Genomic DNA, 16,552 nt, shown 5'->3' with positions numbered 1-16,552 from the left:
CATGATATAAAAAGTGTTTAGAACAAAATGGTGATTATGTAGAAAAATAAAGTAAATATGTAAGTATTTGAAACCATTAATCAATTTTTAATCTTTTCAACTCTACTCATTTTATTACCGATCAGCCCTTCCTTTTGAAAGATCCCTTGTAAATAGTAAATAGAAGGAAATTTAAATTCAAGATATTCATTTTAATTAAAAACAACAACAAAAAGTAAAAAAAGTTCAGAGAAAATCAGCTATAAATTTAATGTAGCTGTTTTATTAATAGAGTAGCTGATGATACAACAGTTCCACTGTTTTTTTATTTCTTTGAAAAACATGATTTGGGGTTCACTGAATAAATGAACTGAAATCTTGAAAATGTGATCTGGGAAATCTTATTTGAATGTGATTCAATGTTGTGCGTAAAAAAATATTATGTAGTTGCAGATGAGATTTTTTGAATTGTGTTAATAATGAATTTATATTTGACTTTAATTCTCTTTTAGTTGAATTCTAAAAATGTCTTATTATTAATCCCTGCTGAGTATGCTAATATGAATTACATGTATGGATTTTGCTATACATTTATAATTTGCTAGATTATGGTTTACAATGAAAATGCTAACAGTTAAGTTGCAGAATACAAACATAGATATCAAGGTACACTGTTCTTGATTAATGTGTATAAGATATGAATTTATTACAATTTTTAACAATCTGTGTGACAATGGTACCCTTCCTAGTATACATGAAATATGATCCGAATTTCAATATTTATAAATATATTTATATTTACATTTATAATATAAATTAAATTGAAAAGATTCTTCAAACAGTTGAACATATTCTCACAACATTATACAGAGAACTTCTAGACAACACAATATTCTACAGCTAGTATATGGTGAACATTGCTTTTTCTTGGGTCGTATCTATTTCATGTACAGAGACTGCAGCACCATCAGCCAGATTAAACTGCATGACTGCAGTTTTGTGAATGGATTAATATAATATGCTGCTTAATTTTACACTACTTTTTATAGATGTATATACTTTTACTCATGATGATATCAAAATCTGAAATCCTCATTGCTGGTTATAAAACAATTCAAATGCTACTACGGAAGCAAATTTTCAGTTAATAAGCGATGTGGTAAATCAGCAACCAAATTTATTAGCCCTTCTATATTAGAATATACTACAGAGCAGTTACCTAAAAATTTTACAAAATTAACTCTTTTCTCTCTGGAGAATCTCTTACTCTATCCTACTAATAGGGACAGAATTTCTTAATGAATATTTACTGGAACATGGATAGGTCAAGCAGGCAAGCAGGATCTGTTATTTGGCCAAGATCTTCATACCTCACTCCATTAGATTACTGTTTATGGGAGTTGATGAAGAGTGATGAAGTTTATATAAAAACAAAGTAAATATAAGAGAATGAACTGGTTGTACAAATTTTAAAAATTTGTACAATCTCCTCCACTTTAATATAATTTTGAATGTCATGAGATCTTGACAAAAAAAAAGGTCAAAAGTTTATGGCATCTATATGGAATCAATGTTAAAGACATTCATTTTTTTATGGTTAATAACAATCTTTAGCAATAACAATGAAAGGGCTGAGTCAACTGCTATATAACTATGAAATGTTCTCGTAATATTTTTTTGTCATTTTGCAAGTACACAAGAGTTACTTGCAATACATTTCCAAACAAGGACATTTGTATAATTAAAGTTTCCCACTACAGCCATAAGGGTATGAAAAGGGTGATATAAGTATTATAGTGTATTATACTTAACTAAGTACAATTACTAATGCTTCAATATTAATAAACAAAGAATTAAAAAAAAAAATGGTTATTTAAATTGTGTAAAGTCATTTTCTGCTTATTGTTAAGTACTAATGTAACATTTACTAAAAAAAAATGACTGAAAAATCAAACTAATAGAAATTGCTAAAAACAAGTTTTGCATAAAATAATTATATAAAAAAATTACCTTCAGCATTATTTGAAAAAAAAAATAAAGAAAACTCGTCTTAATTTAGCTTTTTTTTTTTTTTAGCTACTATTTAAATTGATTTTGTAGTGACTTCACCTGTCAAATTATTTTTTAGCTATCTATAGAAGATTAGAAAAATAATCTGTAAATTTAAATAAAAAAAAAAGTCTCAATAGCTATCTGTTTTAGATACTTAGTAATATTGCTTAAAGAAATCTTTTAATTTTTATAAAAACTGGCAAACAGCATACCTTCAAAGGTGTTTTCACAAGGAAATCTAGAAAAGTTTCAACATCGCACTCATCACGTGTTTCTTTATGAATTTTCATCTGATAATTGACAAATAAGGCCCAGCTCATTGGAAGCGTACGCATCATCTCAGGTGATCCAGAAGCTACCAACACAGTCTGCCAACATAACATTAGCAGTCATGGTTTTTTAGACTTGTCACTGTGCTGAATAATTATTGTAGTAATATATTAACTGGCTCAGAATTTCATCATTTAAAAAAAATCTACTAATTACAAAAACGTTACTTTTATGAATTAACTAATGAAATAAATAAACTAAACAAGAAAAATTGACTTTTTGCTCACCAGAAACCTACTTTTCCTCTGGTTATTACAACAAAACATTGTTACCATTAAGGTATATTAATTTTAATTTAATATGTATAATATTATAAAGTTATATAATATAATTATAAATTAATAAACCATTCACCTGCAGTTTCAATAAAGTACAGTAGGAACTAATCAAAATGTCTCGGCGGGAGAAAATATGTTGAAAGGAAAACCTAAATTACTTAATTGGCTCCATTATTTGTAATCATGCCATACAAAACTGGCAAAAAAAAAAAATTACTTTTGCTAATGGAAAATAGTCATCTCTATTAACTATTAAAATTACACAATTGAATTATAATTCAATAAATTAATTACAAATGAATTTAAAACTCTTCCAGAACATAATTTATGTTTTAAATTTATTAACAAATTTAATTACTAATACTAAACCGATAAACTTCTTCACAAAAAGAAGTTTGATAACTTTTAACAAACGTTAAAGAGCAATATAACAAGCAGAAACATCTATTTTATTTAATATCCAGCCAGAAAATATAATACAAAAAATTAATACCGATTGATTAGTTAAGAAAAAAAAAAATATGATGATCAAAACAAAGCAAAAATATTACATACTTTGTTATAAATATAATTTCCAGTGAACATCAAAACAATTTCTGACAAACAAAAAGTAATATAACATTTGAAGCAAGTTGTTTGCCAGATTTTTAATTAAAAATCAACTCTACCTGAAGAGGAGAATTAACAAGGAATCTAGTGTATTGCCTCTTGGAGCACTTGGATGGAGGGTCTCCATGAATAGCCATCTGATACTTCTGGTATACTTCATATGCAGCATCATAGGTATCTTGAAACTCTCTGTCATTTGGATCTGAATTTACCAACCTAATCTAATACATGAAATAAATTAAGGACTGCCATGGTGTACAGAAAATAATTATTTGGTAAAAATATATTAGCTCTTATAGAACTTAAAATGTGTCACCAAACAATGAGTTAGAGCAATGAGTTTTCCAGGCCTTTCAGAAGTAAAAACCCAGTATCATGCTAAGAGATTAATTATTTGATACCTAATACAGTAAAAAAAAAACACGACTGTCAGCCCTTAAGTTGAGGGAAAAACAAAACATAGAATTGAACAGTAACAACATAAAAACTAATAATTTGCTAATTTTACAACTCTAAAAAATCCATTTTAACACATCCAAGTACCTCCACAAAATATGTAAAAAAAAAAATTGAATATTACATTAGCTTTCTATAACAATTCTGAATCACAGTTAATTTCTTATTATTTAGAAAAGCAAGTGAATGAACATTCATACACACATGCATGCTCACGTTTTTGTTGCTATTAAACAACACAAATAATTTTATTATCAGTCTTAAGTTGATGTACTTATACATTCTAATATGTTTTGAATAAATATTTAAACCATGCAATATTAACATAGCTGAGTTATCTGTGTATATACTCTTATATTAGTCATTCTATGCAATTGTTTTCCTCCAAATTTCTAGAGCTACCAAACTAACAATCAAAATAAAATTCTAAGTCCCTATCAATTTTATTTTTATATATGAGGTATAGAGTGTGTATGCAAAGAAACTGACAAAGCAATTAAACACATAAAGAAGATGAAAATTTAAAAATAGCTGCAGATTGGAATGCAAGCATTGGAAAATTCAAGGAAGGAAATATAGTGGGTGAATACGAACTGGGCAAAAGGAATGAAAGAAGGGATTGACTTATAGAGTTTTGCACAAAGTATAATTTAGTAATTGTCAACGCCCAGTTTATCATAACAGAAGAATATACACATGGAAAAAGCCAGGTGATACTGGAGGATATCAGATACTTTATATCATGGTTAAGCAAAGATTTGGAAATCAACTCGTCGACTGCAAAATTTACCCTGGAGCAAACATTGATAGCGACCATAATTTAGTGTTAATGAAATGTAAATCGGGGTTTAAAAACCTGAAGAAAAGGTGTCAGACGAATCGGTGGAATTTAGAGAAGCTTGGAGAAGAGGAGGTAAAGAAGAATTTTGAGGACATCGCAAGAGGTCTGAGTAAAAAAGACAAGGTAGAAAATATAGAAGAAGAGTGGCAAAATACTAAAAAGGAAATTCTTAAATCAGCAGAAGCGAACTTAGGTGGAACAAAGAGAACTGGTAGAAAACCTTGGATTTCAGATGATATATTGCAGCTGATTGATGAATTTAGAAAATATATAAAAATGCTAGTGATGAAGAAAGTAAAAGGAACTATTGATAATTAAGAAATACTATAAACAGGAAGTACAAACTAGTGAAAGAAGAATGGATTAAAGAAAAGTGTTCAGAAGTGGAAAGGGAAATTAACACTGGTAAAATAGACAGCATACAGGAAAGTTAAGGAACATTTTGGGAAACATAAATAAATTAAAATTTAATAATGTGCTGAACAAAGATGGTACACCGATATATAATACGAAAAGCAAAGTCAATAGGTGGGTAGAATATATTAAAGAGTTATATGGAGGAAATGAATTAGAAAATGGTGTTAAAGAGGAAGAAGAGGAAGTCAAAGAGGATGAAAGGAGAGAAACAATACTGAGATCTGAATTTAATAGAGCATTAAAAGATTTGAATGGCAGAAAGGCTCTTGGTATAGATGGAATACCTGTAGAATTACTGCACAGTGCAGGTGAAGAAGCGATTAATAGATTACACAAACTGGTGTGTAATATTTATGAAAAAGGGGAAGTTCCATCAGACTTCAAAAAGAGTGTTATAGTCATGATACCAAAGTAAGTAGGAGCAGATAAATGTGAAGAATATAGAACAATTAGCTTAACTAGCCATGCATCAAAACTCTTAACTAGAATTCTATACAGAAGAATTGAGAGGAGTGGAAAAAGTGTTAGGAGAAGACCAATTTGGTTTCAGGAAAAGTATAGGGACAAGGGAAGCAATTTTAGGCCTCAGATTAATAGTGGAAGGAAGATTAAAGAAAAACAAACCGACATACTTGGCATTTATAGACCTAGAAAAGGCATTCGATAATATAGACTGGAATAAAATGCTCAGCATTTAAAAAAAATGAGGGTTCAAATACAGAGATAGAAGAACAATCGCTAACATTTACAGGAACCAAACAGCAACAGTAATAATTGAAGAACATAAGAAAGAAGCCATAATAAAAAAAAGAGTTGGACAAGGATGTTCCCTATCCCTGTTACTTTTTAATCTTTACATAGAACTAGCAATTAATAATAAAGAACAATTTAGATCTGGAGTCACAGTACAAGGTGAAAAGATAAAGATGCTACGATTTGCTGATGATATAGTAATTCTAGCTGAGAGTAAAAAGGATTTAGAAGAAACAATGAACGGCATGGATGAAGTCTTACACAAGAACTAACGCATGAAATAAACAAGAACAAAACGAAAGTAATGAAATATACTAGAAATAATGAAGATGGACCACTGAATGTGAAAATCGGAAGAGAAAAGATTATGGAGGTAGAAGAATTTTGTTATTTGAGAAGTAGAATTACTAAAGATGGATGAAGTAGGAACGACATAAAATGCCAAATAGCACAGGCGAAACGAGCTTTCAGTCAGAAATATAATTTGTTTACATCAAAAATTAATTTAAATGTCAGGAAAAGATTTTTGAAAGTATATGTTTGGAGCGTAGCTTTATATGGAAGTGAAACTTAAGACTATCAGAGTACCTGAGAAGAATAGATTAGAAGCTTTTGAAATGTGGTGCTATAGGAGAATGTTAAAAATCAGATGGGTGGATAAAGTGACAAATGAAGAGGTGTTGCGGCAAGTAGATGAAGAAAGAAGCATTTGGAAAAATATAGTTAAAAGAAGAGATAGACTTATAGGCAACATATTAAGGAATCCTGACATAGTCGTTTTAATATTGGAGGGACAGGTAGAAGGAAAAAACTGTGCAGGCAAGCAACATTTGGAGTATGTAAAACAAATTGTTAGGAATGTAGGATGTAGGGGGTATATTGAAATGAAACGACTAGCACTAGATAGGGAATCTTGGAGAGCTACATCAAACCAGTCAAATGACAGAAGACAAAAAAAAATATATTTATATATATTTTAAATAGCGTCAACTATTACGGTCATTAGCCCTAAGTAAATGTGCAAACAGTAGGCAGTGCAACTACATCAAACATTGTTTAATTTAACTGATGTACAAGAAACAGTTTGTATGATATTTCTTGCTTTAAACATTTATTTTCAAATGCTACTTCTTAAGACATTCTGGCAATTGTGAAATTACTGCAAAAAAAATCAGAATGACATCAGTGTAATAAGATGCTTGAAAATCATATGCATTTATAAAAAAAGTGTAAAAAGTGATACAAATGCAATAACAGTTTACTGATAACAGTTAATATATTTTTTCAAGTGTTAAACATTTTTAACTCTACAGGATAGTTCAGTTCTACAACACTTTAATGTAACCTACTATTTTTCTGGGAATAAATACAGTTATGTCTAGAGCTATGACTCCAGACAATATGAAATGCATACGTCTCAATCAGTTCAACAATTTTCTCAATGCAGACATGACAAAAAAACATATTCATATAAATGAGATAAAACTGATAACTCTTGTGAAATCAGTTAAAATGGTAATAGTTTTACCAACTAAGAAGGATGGATAATTAATAATACATCATAAAAAAAAACTTTTTGGTTTATTTTTGACTTGAATAAAATCTGAATGACAGCATGATATGCAAACCTTCAATATAGAAAATTTCATCTTACAATTAAATTTTTATAATAAAAAAAAGGCTAAACTTAACACCTTAATACTAAAAGTATAAATAATTAATACCTCAAGCTGATGTGCTGGATTTGTAGGTAAAGGTTCATTGATAAAATCCTCAAGAGACTTTTCAGATGGTACAGTTTTCTCACAAAGCTTCTTTGCAACTTCTTCTTCATTAAGTCCTTTATTTTGCAACTTCTGTTTCTTTCTTTCTAATCTCAAAATCTTAGCCTTTTTACAAGCTGGTCTGCTTGGATCAGCTCCTACAGCTGTCGTAATAAACGTAATTATGAATAACAAAACCTTCAATACAGTTAATACCAGGAACTTTAATTATTAAAAAAAAAAAAGTAGAACATTATAAAATTTTCCAAAAGTGTAAGAATTTACAGTGTAGAATTATTTTAACATAATTTTATTATATATTTTTTGTATTCCTGCTTCTCTGAAAATTAAAGGGGACAGGCTGATTTCTGATAATCCAGGTTTATTAATTTATAAAAGTTTAACTTATAACATTAAGTTAGCATTTTCAACTCAATATTAAGACTACTATTAAAACTTATCTAAGTTTTATTAGTTACCAGTTTCAAACGATGGGATACCTTTTAATGTTATGATATTCATCTAAAATAAAGCGCAATAACAATGTGCAATAAGGTTGTTTGTTAACAGTGAAGAATAACATTTTGATCTGTAAATTACACTAAGCTACTAACAATGGGAAGGAAGAATTTCACACAAATATTCCTAATGCTAAATTCTGTGAAAGTGTTAGTGCATTAAACATAAAAAGATTCCATGCCTTGGCAACCTTTTTCTTAGCCAATAATTTTTCAATGCTGGGTACAAATTTTTTAAAGACAAAGATTCATATAAATTACAATCCCAAATGCTTTGTTTCAGTTGCTATAATACATTAAATGCATTCTTTGAAATATATTTTAATGTTCAGGTTTCTTCTTTAATTTCCCAGTAAACGTTATTGGAAAATAAAATGTTCTAATTACATTACTGTGTGCTAATATTATACTGTAATTGCTCATTTTACGATGAGTAACATATTTATTAACTTTTAAATTAATTTTATTAATCATGGCCTGAGTATGTTCGAGGCTTTTGGATTAGTAATCCATCCTCAGGAACATTAATGTGTTATACTTATAATTATTTACTTCACATAACATTAATTATACTAACTTGAATTTTAAAATATTTATTTACTTTTGCAGTAACAGGTTTCTTGCTGAGCAAGAATTAAAAAAGTCCTCTTTCCGTAGCATTAAAAAAAGTTTCTCTCTCATGTAATCCTTTACAAACTCCTTTGAATTAAGTTTTTAAAAGTTTCACTCCATTTTTACCAGCTAACTTCTCTCCACAAACATTCAACTGATTAACTCCATAACTGGCTTTCCATTTATCAAACTATAGGTAAAATATGATCAAAAACTACCATTTTTAACTGTTGCCTTAATCCGTTCGGCTATACCACCTTCATTACTGTTTTCAACTTCTGTTATCTCATGTAGTAAGAAATTTAATAAGTTCTTTTATAGTATTTTAAGTGACAATAATAGTGATCCATTTCAAAGAAAGCCATTCATCTTGAATGGTTATACTGATGAAGTAGTATTTTTATTTCTTGTTGATACCCAGGTAATTAAAAACTTATATTTTAAATATAAAGTATAAAAATTCAGCAGGTATGGATAAAATTCTGCCAGTACTTAAAAAAAAAACAGATGCTATTTTGTCTCTCTTAGAAATTTAATTGTTAATTAATCTTTCAACAATAAAATAATTTCCTGCTTTAAGGATTAGATTGCTATCTCCTCTATAACAAAAGGTATGTTACTTAATTTACAAAACTGTAAGCCAATTTCATTATTGTACATATATTATATTTAAAAAAATTATGATAAGTAGATTTTCTGGATTTCTTAAAAAGTTAACAAAAAAGTAATGGTCAATGTTGATTAGTGAAATGACAAATTTGTTTGCAACAAAATAAAATTGAACTGATTTACTTTGAAGCACTTTAATTAAATGCTAGACTTGCCATTATTATTAAATCATAATTATTATGCTTACGTATATTATTGTCTTTAGCATAATATTGTCTCTTGGGGGTCCCTCAAGTATGAATCATGCAGACTGATATTTAGAACATTAACAATGTTAACTTAACTTGTGTTTAAATAATTGTACAATTTTTCCTAAAAATAGTCACTTGCTTATTAAAAAGAGAGCAATATCCACATCTACTAAACAATAGATAGAGAACAGATTTTGTGCAATTGAAAACCACAATTCTTCAACTTACGAGAAGGATATTATTTATGATTCTGTTGCTATTTTTTTCAGATTCTCAAACCAATTAAAAAATCTTCGCACCAATTTATTTAAAATTCAAGAAACATTTTATTTTAAAGAAATAATACTGCTGTCAATGAATTTTACTAAAAATAAACAATGTGATAAAAATTTTAACTGGTTCTCTTCCATCCAGGTAAATGCTGGGGCAGTTACTGATGAACTTTGTCCCAAGGTGTTATAGAGGAGAGACAAATTATGAAACTTTAGGGTGAAATGGAGGAACGTATCCCTCTCTTATGCTAATGTTTAACCTTCCAGTACCACCGAAGAAAATAAGAGTAAGTTACATGCCTATTAGAGTGTGAGCATTCATTCCCAACTCTAGGCGATGTCTCCAGTATCAGAGATATGGCCACACTACAACTTCTTGCTCAAACACTGCAATAAGTGCTCAATGTAGAAGAGAAGGCCACTAATCTGAATGCCAGGATGAACAAAAAATGTGTTAATTGTGGGGGATCACATTCAGCTCGCTCATGAGACTGCCTAACCTTTAAAGAAGAAAGACAAATTCTAAAAATTTGTATCAAGCAGAAGCTTTTTTTTCCGCCTGCTTGAAAAGAGTATAATAAGACATTAAACTCCTGGAACCTGGTAAAAACAGATGTCTCTGTTACAGTAACTACATCAAAGCAAATGCATACAAATGCTGGTAATACACAGTGGAGATCTTGCAGTAAATTGATACAGTTTGTTCAGGTGCTCTCTGATCAGGTGTCCTCGCCCAAAACCATTATCTTAGAACTAATGAAGAGTTCAAACAAGAAAGATAGCTCTGTGGAAAGACCAACAGTTGTGTACTGAAAACCACTTCAGTCAGTACACTGCTACATAAAACTCCTGCTGCACCAACCTACCAAGATCCCAATGAAGGGATCTAAAAAAAATCATTGCCTGGTACAGCATCTCCTGTCTTCCAGTCATCAAAATCCCCACCACCATTTCGAGGTCTTTTTGAGGATGTAGAGGCCAATGAAATGCCTGTGAAGCAAGGCACTTCTTAAAAATCATTAATACAAAAAAAAAACCAGATAATATTTGACAAGTAATCTGCACACAGGTTTTATATATGAAAAGTATTTCCTATGGCTACGAATATTATTCAGTGTAATGTTTGTGGTCTCTGTTCTCACCTTGAGGATATTGAGGTACTAATAAAGGAAGAACATTCTCTAGTACTGGTACTGTATCTGCAGGAGATGTGCTTTTTCACGAATATATTTATAAAAGATATGACTATCAGACTGGGGGCAGAGGACGAGAAGGTGTGGCTGCTTTCCTGAGGAAAATCGTTATAGCCATCCGAGTCCCGGTAGTGACAAACACCCCTGCAGTTTCAGTGCTATTACAAATGAATATCTGCAACTTACATATTCCTCCATATTCTGATATCAGTGAGAATGATCTATCCAGCCTGATTTCCCAAATTCCTACACCCGCCAAATAACTGGCAAATTCAACACCCATTACCATTCTTGGAGCTCATCATCTTGTTCTCTCCAAGGCTGTATAGTCGATCAACTGAAGCATACCTTAGATATTTACTTATTAAATAATGGATTGGACACGTTTATGACATCTTGATCAGATACATTAGACTAGTGTCTTATTGGGAAAGATGGTGGAGTATGTAGGCAGAAGGAACAAGATGGCCTTTAAGGTATTTTTAAAAGCAGATCAACAAATGAGATCTTTGGTGAGGCCCCGTGGCCCGCCTTCCCAAGTAGTTGCAATTAAACCACAAGGAAAGAGGTATGCTGATCTCTTGAAGGATGTCAAAAGACAGAATCAATGGTGATCTGCCTGAAATACTATTGGTCAGAAGTGGACAATCAGGTGAGGTGTTGGTCTGTGTGAAAGATGAGAGTCAACACGTTGAGACGTTTCAACGACGGGTCACCGAGAGAATAGTTGGGGTGAAGGTTTCATGTTTGGAACACGGAAGGCATGAGAGGCTTATGCCTCTAGTCCTAGAGGAAGTGACTATATGGGGGACCTTCTTGGAGGTTGGGGATCCGCTTTTGAGAGAAAGGACTGGGCCTCCACCTGCACTGAACAACAGGCAGGTGGACTCAGTTGTAGAACATGTGATGAAATTTAGAGGGGTATCCCTTGACACCGGAATCCCTGCAGGAAGTTGTTGGGCGAGAAATTAACAGATTAATGCCTGCGAAGAGGGGAGTAAAACTGGTTTATTGGTGGTCTCAGAGGATTGATATGGCTCACAGGGAGAACCAAAGATTGAGAAGGTTAGCACAACGATTGGGAAGGAATGGATGAAACACATATCCGGATGCTATCCAGAGAGTTAGGGAGTCAAGGAAAATTCTTTTCATTACGAGATCAAGACTGCTAATAAGAGACAAATGGAGGTCCTTATGTGAGGAGCTTGATGATAATCCATACAGTCAGGCCTATTGGATCGTCACGGGTCTGTTCAGTAGGTGGCTACCAGTTTGTCTGAGGTGTGGACCAGGAATGAACTGGAGAGGTGAATACAGAGTTGGAGGAAGGGTCCTTTCCACTATGCTGACAAGAGGCACAATTATTATTTATTTCCAAATACCATCAGGAGGAAACTGGCGGAGCATATAGGCTGATATGCCTATTAACTAATGTGGTGAAGATGGTAGGGGGAACACTAGCCGGTAGGCTCTGTGAAGAACTTCGGGCAGGAGAAGACATACATGATCACCAGTATGGATTTATCAAGGGCAAATCCACCATCAAGGCCATTGTTAAAGTGATGGAGTGGGTCACTATGGTACGAAGCAGCACTTGGCGGACCAGGGGTATTCAGGCTCTAATTTTGTTGGATGTCCAGAATGCTTTTGGGTCGGTTTCCTGGAAGAATATTATGAAGGCCTTAGGAGTTAAGTGCATTAGTGACTACCTAATTCACCAGATCGGCCAATATTTTTGGGAAAGGTGGGTCTCTGTTGAGATTTTGGAAGGAGGGTTCTGATATCAGCTGTTTGGAGGGGTTCCACAGGGTTCTGTCCTGGAACCCCTTCTATGGATTGTTGTTCTCTTCTATGGAATTCAATATCAGCCTATTGCAGTTGACGCAATAGCTTATGTGGATGATTTGACAGTGATGGTTGAAGGTAGATCCAAGGACAAAGTTAGTGCAAGAGAAAATGAGGTCATACGGTCCATTGACCAATGGCTAAGGCAAAATGGTCTTGTGCTGTCGTTTGAAAAATGCCAGTATATATTATTAACTGGTACGTATAAGGTGCACCCTATTAGGTTGGAGGTTGGTAACCATCTGATACAGGAGATGGCTACAGTCAGATATCTGGGGGTTACCTTTGACAGGCATTGTTCTTTCACTGAGCACGTAGTTAGAATTTGCAGAAGAACTAAAACACCTTGGCAAAGTTGAGCAGATTGACGTCTTCTCACCCAGCCCCAAGAGCTTCCAAACGACAAACAATTATGACAGTAATATCGTCTATGTTGTTGTATGCAGCGCCTGCATGGATGAACGCACTTAACACCAAAAAGAGTCTGGCTAGGCTTGTCAAAGTACATAGAAGATTGCTACTCAGTGTTATTGCAGGATATCATACGATATCCTACGAAGCGGTATGTGTCTTGGCAGGAGTTCCTCCTGTAGACCTATTAATTATAGAACAGGGTCAAAGATTTGCAGTAACTTCTAAAGAGTAGGTGAGGTTTAATATCACTTACGTGTGGCAAGAAAAATGGTGGGTAGGCAATAAGGGTGCCTGGACCAGGAAGATGAACTCTGACCTGGAAAGGTGGAACTCTGACCTGGAAAGGTGGAACAGCGTGAATTTTGGGAAGATGAATTTTCACCTATCTCAGATGCTAACAGGACATGGCTATTCTGAATCATACCTACAAAAAATGGGTGGAAGGAATACGCCGTTATGCTTGTTTTGTTAGGAAACTGACAGTTGAACACTCCGTCTTTATATGTAAGGAATGGGATCAACTGAGGGAAACTGCAGGGACTGCTGGTTTACAGCCTGATGATTTGATTGGCTTCATGATAACATCCGAAGCCAATTGGCAAGCTGTTGATAGTTTTGCTGCAACCATGTTGAAAAGGAGAATTGAGGAACATTGACTAGGCTTCTAAAACACGAGATAGGGTATGGGCTGGACAGCCCCAGCCAGGAGGGCTGGCATGCCCCGGTATGGTTTCATTGAGTGGCTGGGGACTCAATGGGAAGACTGTAGTGGGGTAGAAGACGGAAGAAGAACAAGAAACACAATAAAAAAAGAAAAAAGGGAAACAAAGAAGGGAAAAAGAGTGAGGGAATTATGAGAAATAATAATTCAAAAGATCTAGTTGCTCTGGGCTGACCTGCCATGTTGGACATACAGCCGGTAAGTGGGGAGGCTCAGATACGGTATGGACACGCTCCTGCAGTGTGTGTATACTTAATTGGATGACTGGCTCAGGAATGTAGGGGAAAAAAATGGTACATTTTCATGCAACGATCTATCATTATGTACAGCAACCTTACTCCCACGTCTTACCTGATGTGTTTCCAAAAATTTCTTTGAAAGCGATCATCGACCAGTTATAATCTCAGTCGGTAATAGTGATTTGTCTCAAGATTCAGCCATGTAGATGAGTGGATCAGAAAGCAAACTGGACTTAGTACAAAGATTCTTTCGGGCAGTATGGCAAAATCGGTAGTGCAATCCACCAACTTGCCCAGTTTACACACCAAATTTTCAATAGCGACAATGATTTCATCCCTTTAACATCTGAGAAGCTAAGGTGACCTGCTGTTCCTTGGTGGGAGGAGGACTGCAGGCATGCACTACAGGATCAGTGTAGGGCTGTAGGTAATTTTAATCGAAGACAGACGACTAAATTGCTATGTGCCTTCCTCAACGTGAGGACTGTTTGCTGTTGAGTGTTTAGGTGTGCTAAACGGAATTCTTGGATGAATTAAATTCGTAGAATCAATTTCTCATACAACACCATCATCTGTTGTATGGAGAAAGGTTCGAAGTACAATCACTGCAGCCAATTAGACTGAAAAGTGGCAAAAACCTTGTTACCACACCAATTGAAAAGCGACCACATTTAGAAGGTTGTTAAGGGCAGTTTCACTTACATCGTTATAGTGCCCTGAGTTTATGAGATATAAGCTGCAAATAGAAAATATCTGGTAGGTAATTGGAGACTTGCAAAACGAATTAAACAAAACCTTTTCTTATAATGAAATAAAGTATGCCTGAATAATTCTACACTTCCCTTGGAAATGATAATATCAGGCTATGTTATTACATCTCCCAGATAGTGCACTACAACATATTTTGTATATTTTTTAAAAAATTTTCTCTGACCAGTTATTTCCAGATTTTTGATCAGAGACACTGGTTATCCTCATACTGAAACCTTCTTTTTTTCCTGTTTAGCCTCTGGGAATCACTGTTAGATATTACTTCGGAGGATGAATGAGGATATGTATGAGTGTAAGAGAAGTGTAGTCTTGTACAGTCTCAGGTCGACCATTTCTGAGATCTGTGGTTAACCGAAACCCTACCATCAAAGAACACCAGTATCCACAATAGTATTCAAATCCGTATAAAAGTAACTGCCTTCATTAGGATTTGAATGTTGGAATTCTCAACTCCGAAATCAGCTGATTTGTGAGGATGTGATCACCACTAGACTAACCTGGTGGGTTCCATACTGAAACCTTCTATTTTTTTTTTTTTAACCTCCGGACCACCATTAAGTATTGCTTCAGAGGATGATTTTTAGCATGTGTGAAAATGCCATGCTTGTCCAGGATTCGAACCCGTGGCCTCTGGATGAAAGGCTGATACGCTAACAATTGTGCCATGGAGACCAGCCCCATACTGAAACCTGGTAAAGATAACTCATACCCCACAAATTATTGCTCTACGTCCTTGACTAGTACCATGTGCAAGTGATGGAATGAAAGATAAACCGTTGTTTAGTATGGTACCTTGAGAAAAACGCCCTAATTGCCCCAGAAGAGTGCAGTTTCCAACACGTAGATTGCCTATTGATCATGTAGTTGCCCTGGAAGCTGCTACATAAAATGCTTTTTTATTTCACAAATGCCTGGTTGATGTACTTTTCGACTTGCAAAAGGTGTATGACATGGAGGAGAGGAATTTTAATACACTTCATGAATGGTGTACAAGGTAATCTCCTTGCATTTATCAGGGGTTTTCTCAGTAGCTGGTCGTTTTGAGTTTGAGTTGGAATGAAGGTATCTGAAAGTTTCACACTAGAAAACTGAGTACCTCAGAGAAGTGTCCTTCATATTACTTTGTTTGCTGTAGCCATAAATAATATAACAAACTGCATGGGAAAACCAGTTATTTCTTTATTTGTGAATGATTTTTCAAATTACATTGGATCTAGAAGTTTAGCTAATGGAAAGAGGATGCACCAATACACAATAACCTGTTTAGAATTGTGGTGTAAAACGATTGGAACACAATTTCTCCAGAGAAAATTAAATGCATTTGCTTTGTATGCTTGAGGGAATATGTTGACCGTCAACTGTTTTTAAGTGATGAACCAGATGAAGCATGCATGCAGGTTACAATTTTTAGATTGTGGTTTGACTAATGACTAGCGTGGGTAACACATTTAAAGGAGCTGCATGTAAAAGGTCTAAAAATCCTAGACATGCTGATAGTTCTATGTAATACTTGTTAGGGAGCTGTCAAATATTCATGTTGCGCTCTTACCGAGCTCTGGTGTGTTCCTGCTTAGACTATGGCTGTGTGGCTTATTTGTCTGTACAGGCTACTGCTCTAAAGATGCTTGT

At 33.7% G+C, this 16,552-nt stretch overlaps 1 protein-coding gene across 4 annotated transcripts in view; it reads right to left on the bottom strand.

Moving 5' to 3' along the window:
- Nucleotides 1-16,552, bottom strand: part of Ate1 (arginyltransferase 1) — a 65,096-nt gene that overhangs the window by 16,864 nt on the left and 31,680 nt on the right. The window contains exons 6-8 of one of the 4 annotated variants that reach the window (XM_075354987.1): nucleotides 7,440-7,642; nucleotides 3,308-3,469; nucleotides 2,244-2,399 (exon numbers count right to left, since the gene is read on the bottom strand). In XM_075354987.1, coding sequence (XP_075211102.1) covers nucleotides 2,244-2,399; nucleotides 3,308-3,469; nucleotides 7,440-7,642 — 521 coding nt within the window. The remainder of the gene's footprint in view (nucleotides 1-2,243; nucleotides 2,400-3,307; nucleotides 3,470-7,439; nucleotides 7,643-16,552) is intronic. The other 3 variants (XM_075354995.1, XM_075355001.1, XM_075355009.1) reach the window with 3 other exon arrangements.

Source organism: Lycorma delicatula, chromosome 1 (assembly GCF_047948215.1).
Source record: "Lycorma delicatula isolate Av1 chromosome 1, ASM4794821v1, whole genome shotgun sequence".
Taxonomy (NCBI): Eukaryota; Metazoa; Arthropoda; class Insecta; order Hemiptera; family Fulgoridae; genus Lycorma; species Lycorma delicatula.
The sequence above is the reverse complement of the archived record's forward strand: the minus strand, read 5'-3'. Positions and strand labels throughout refer to the sequence as shown.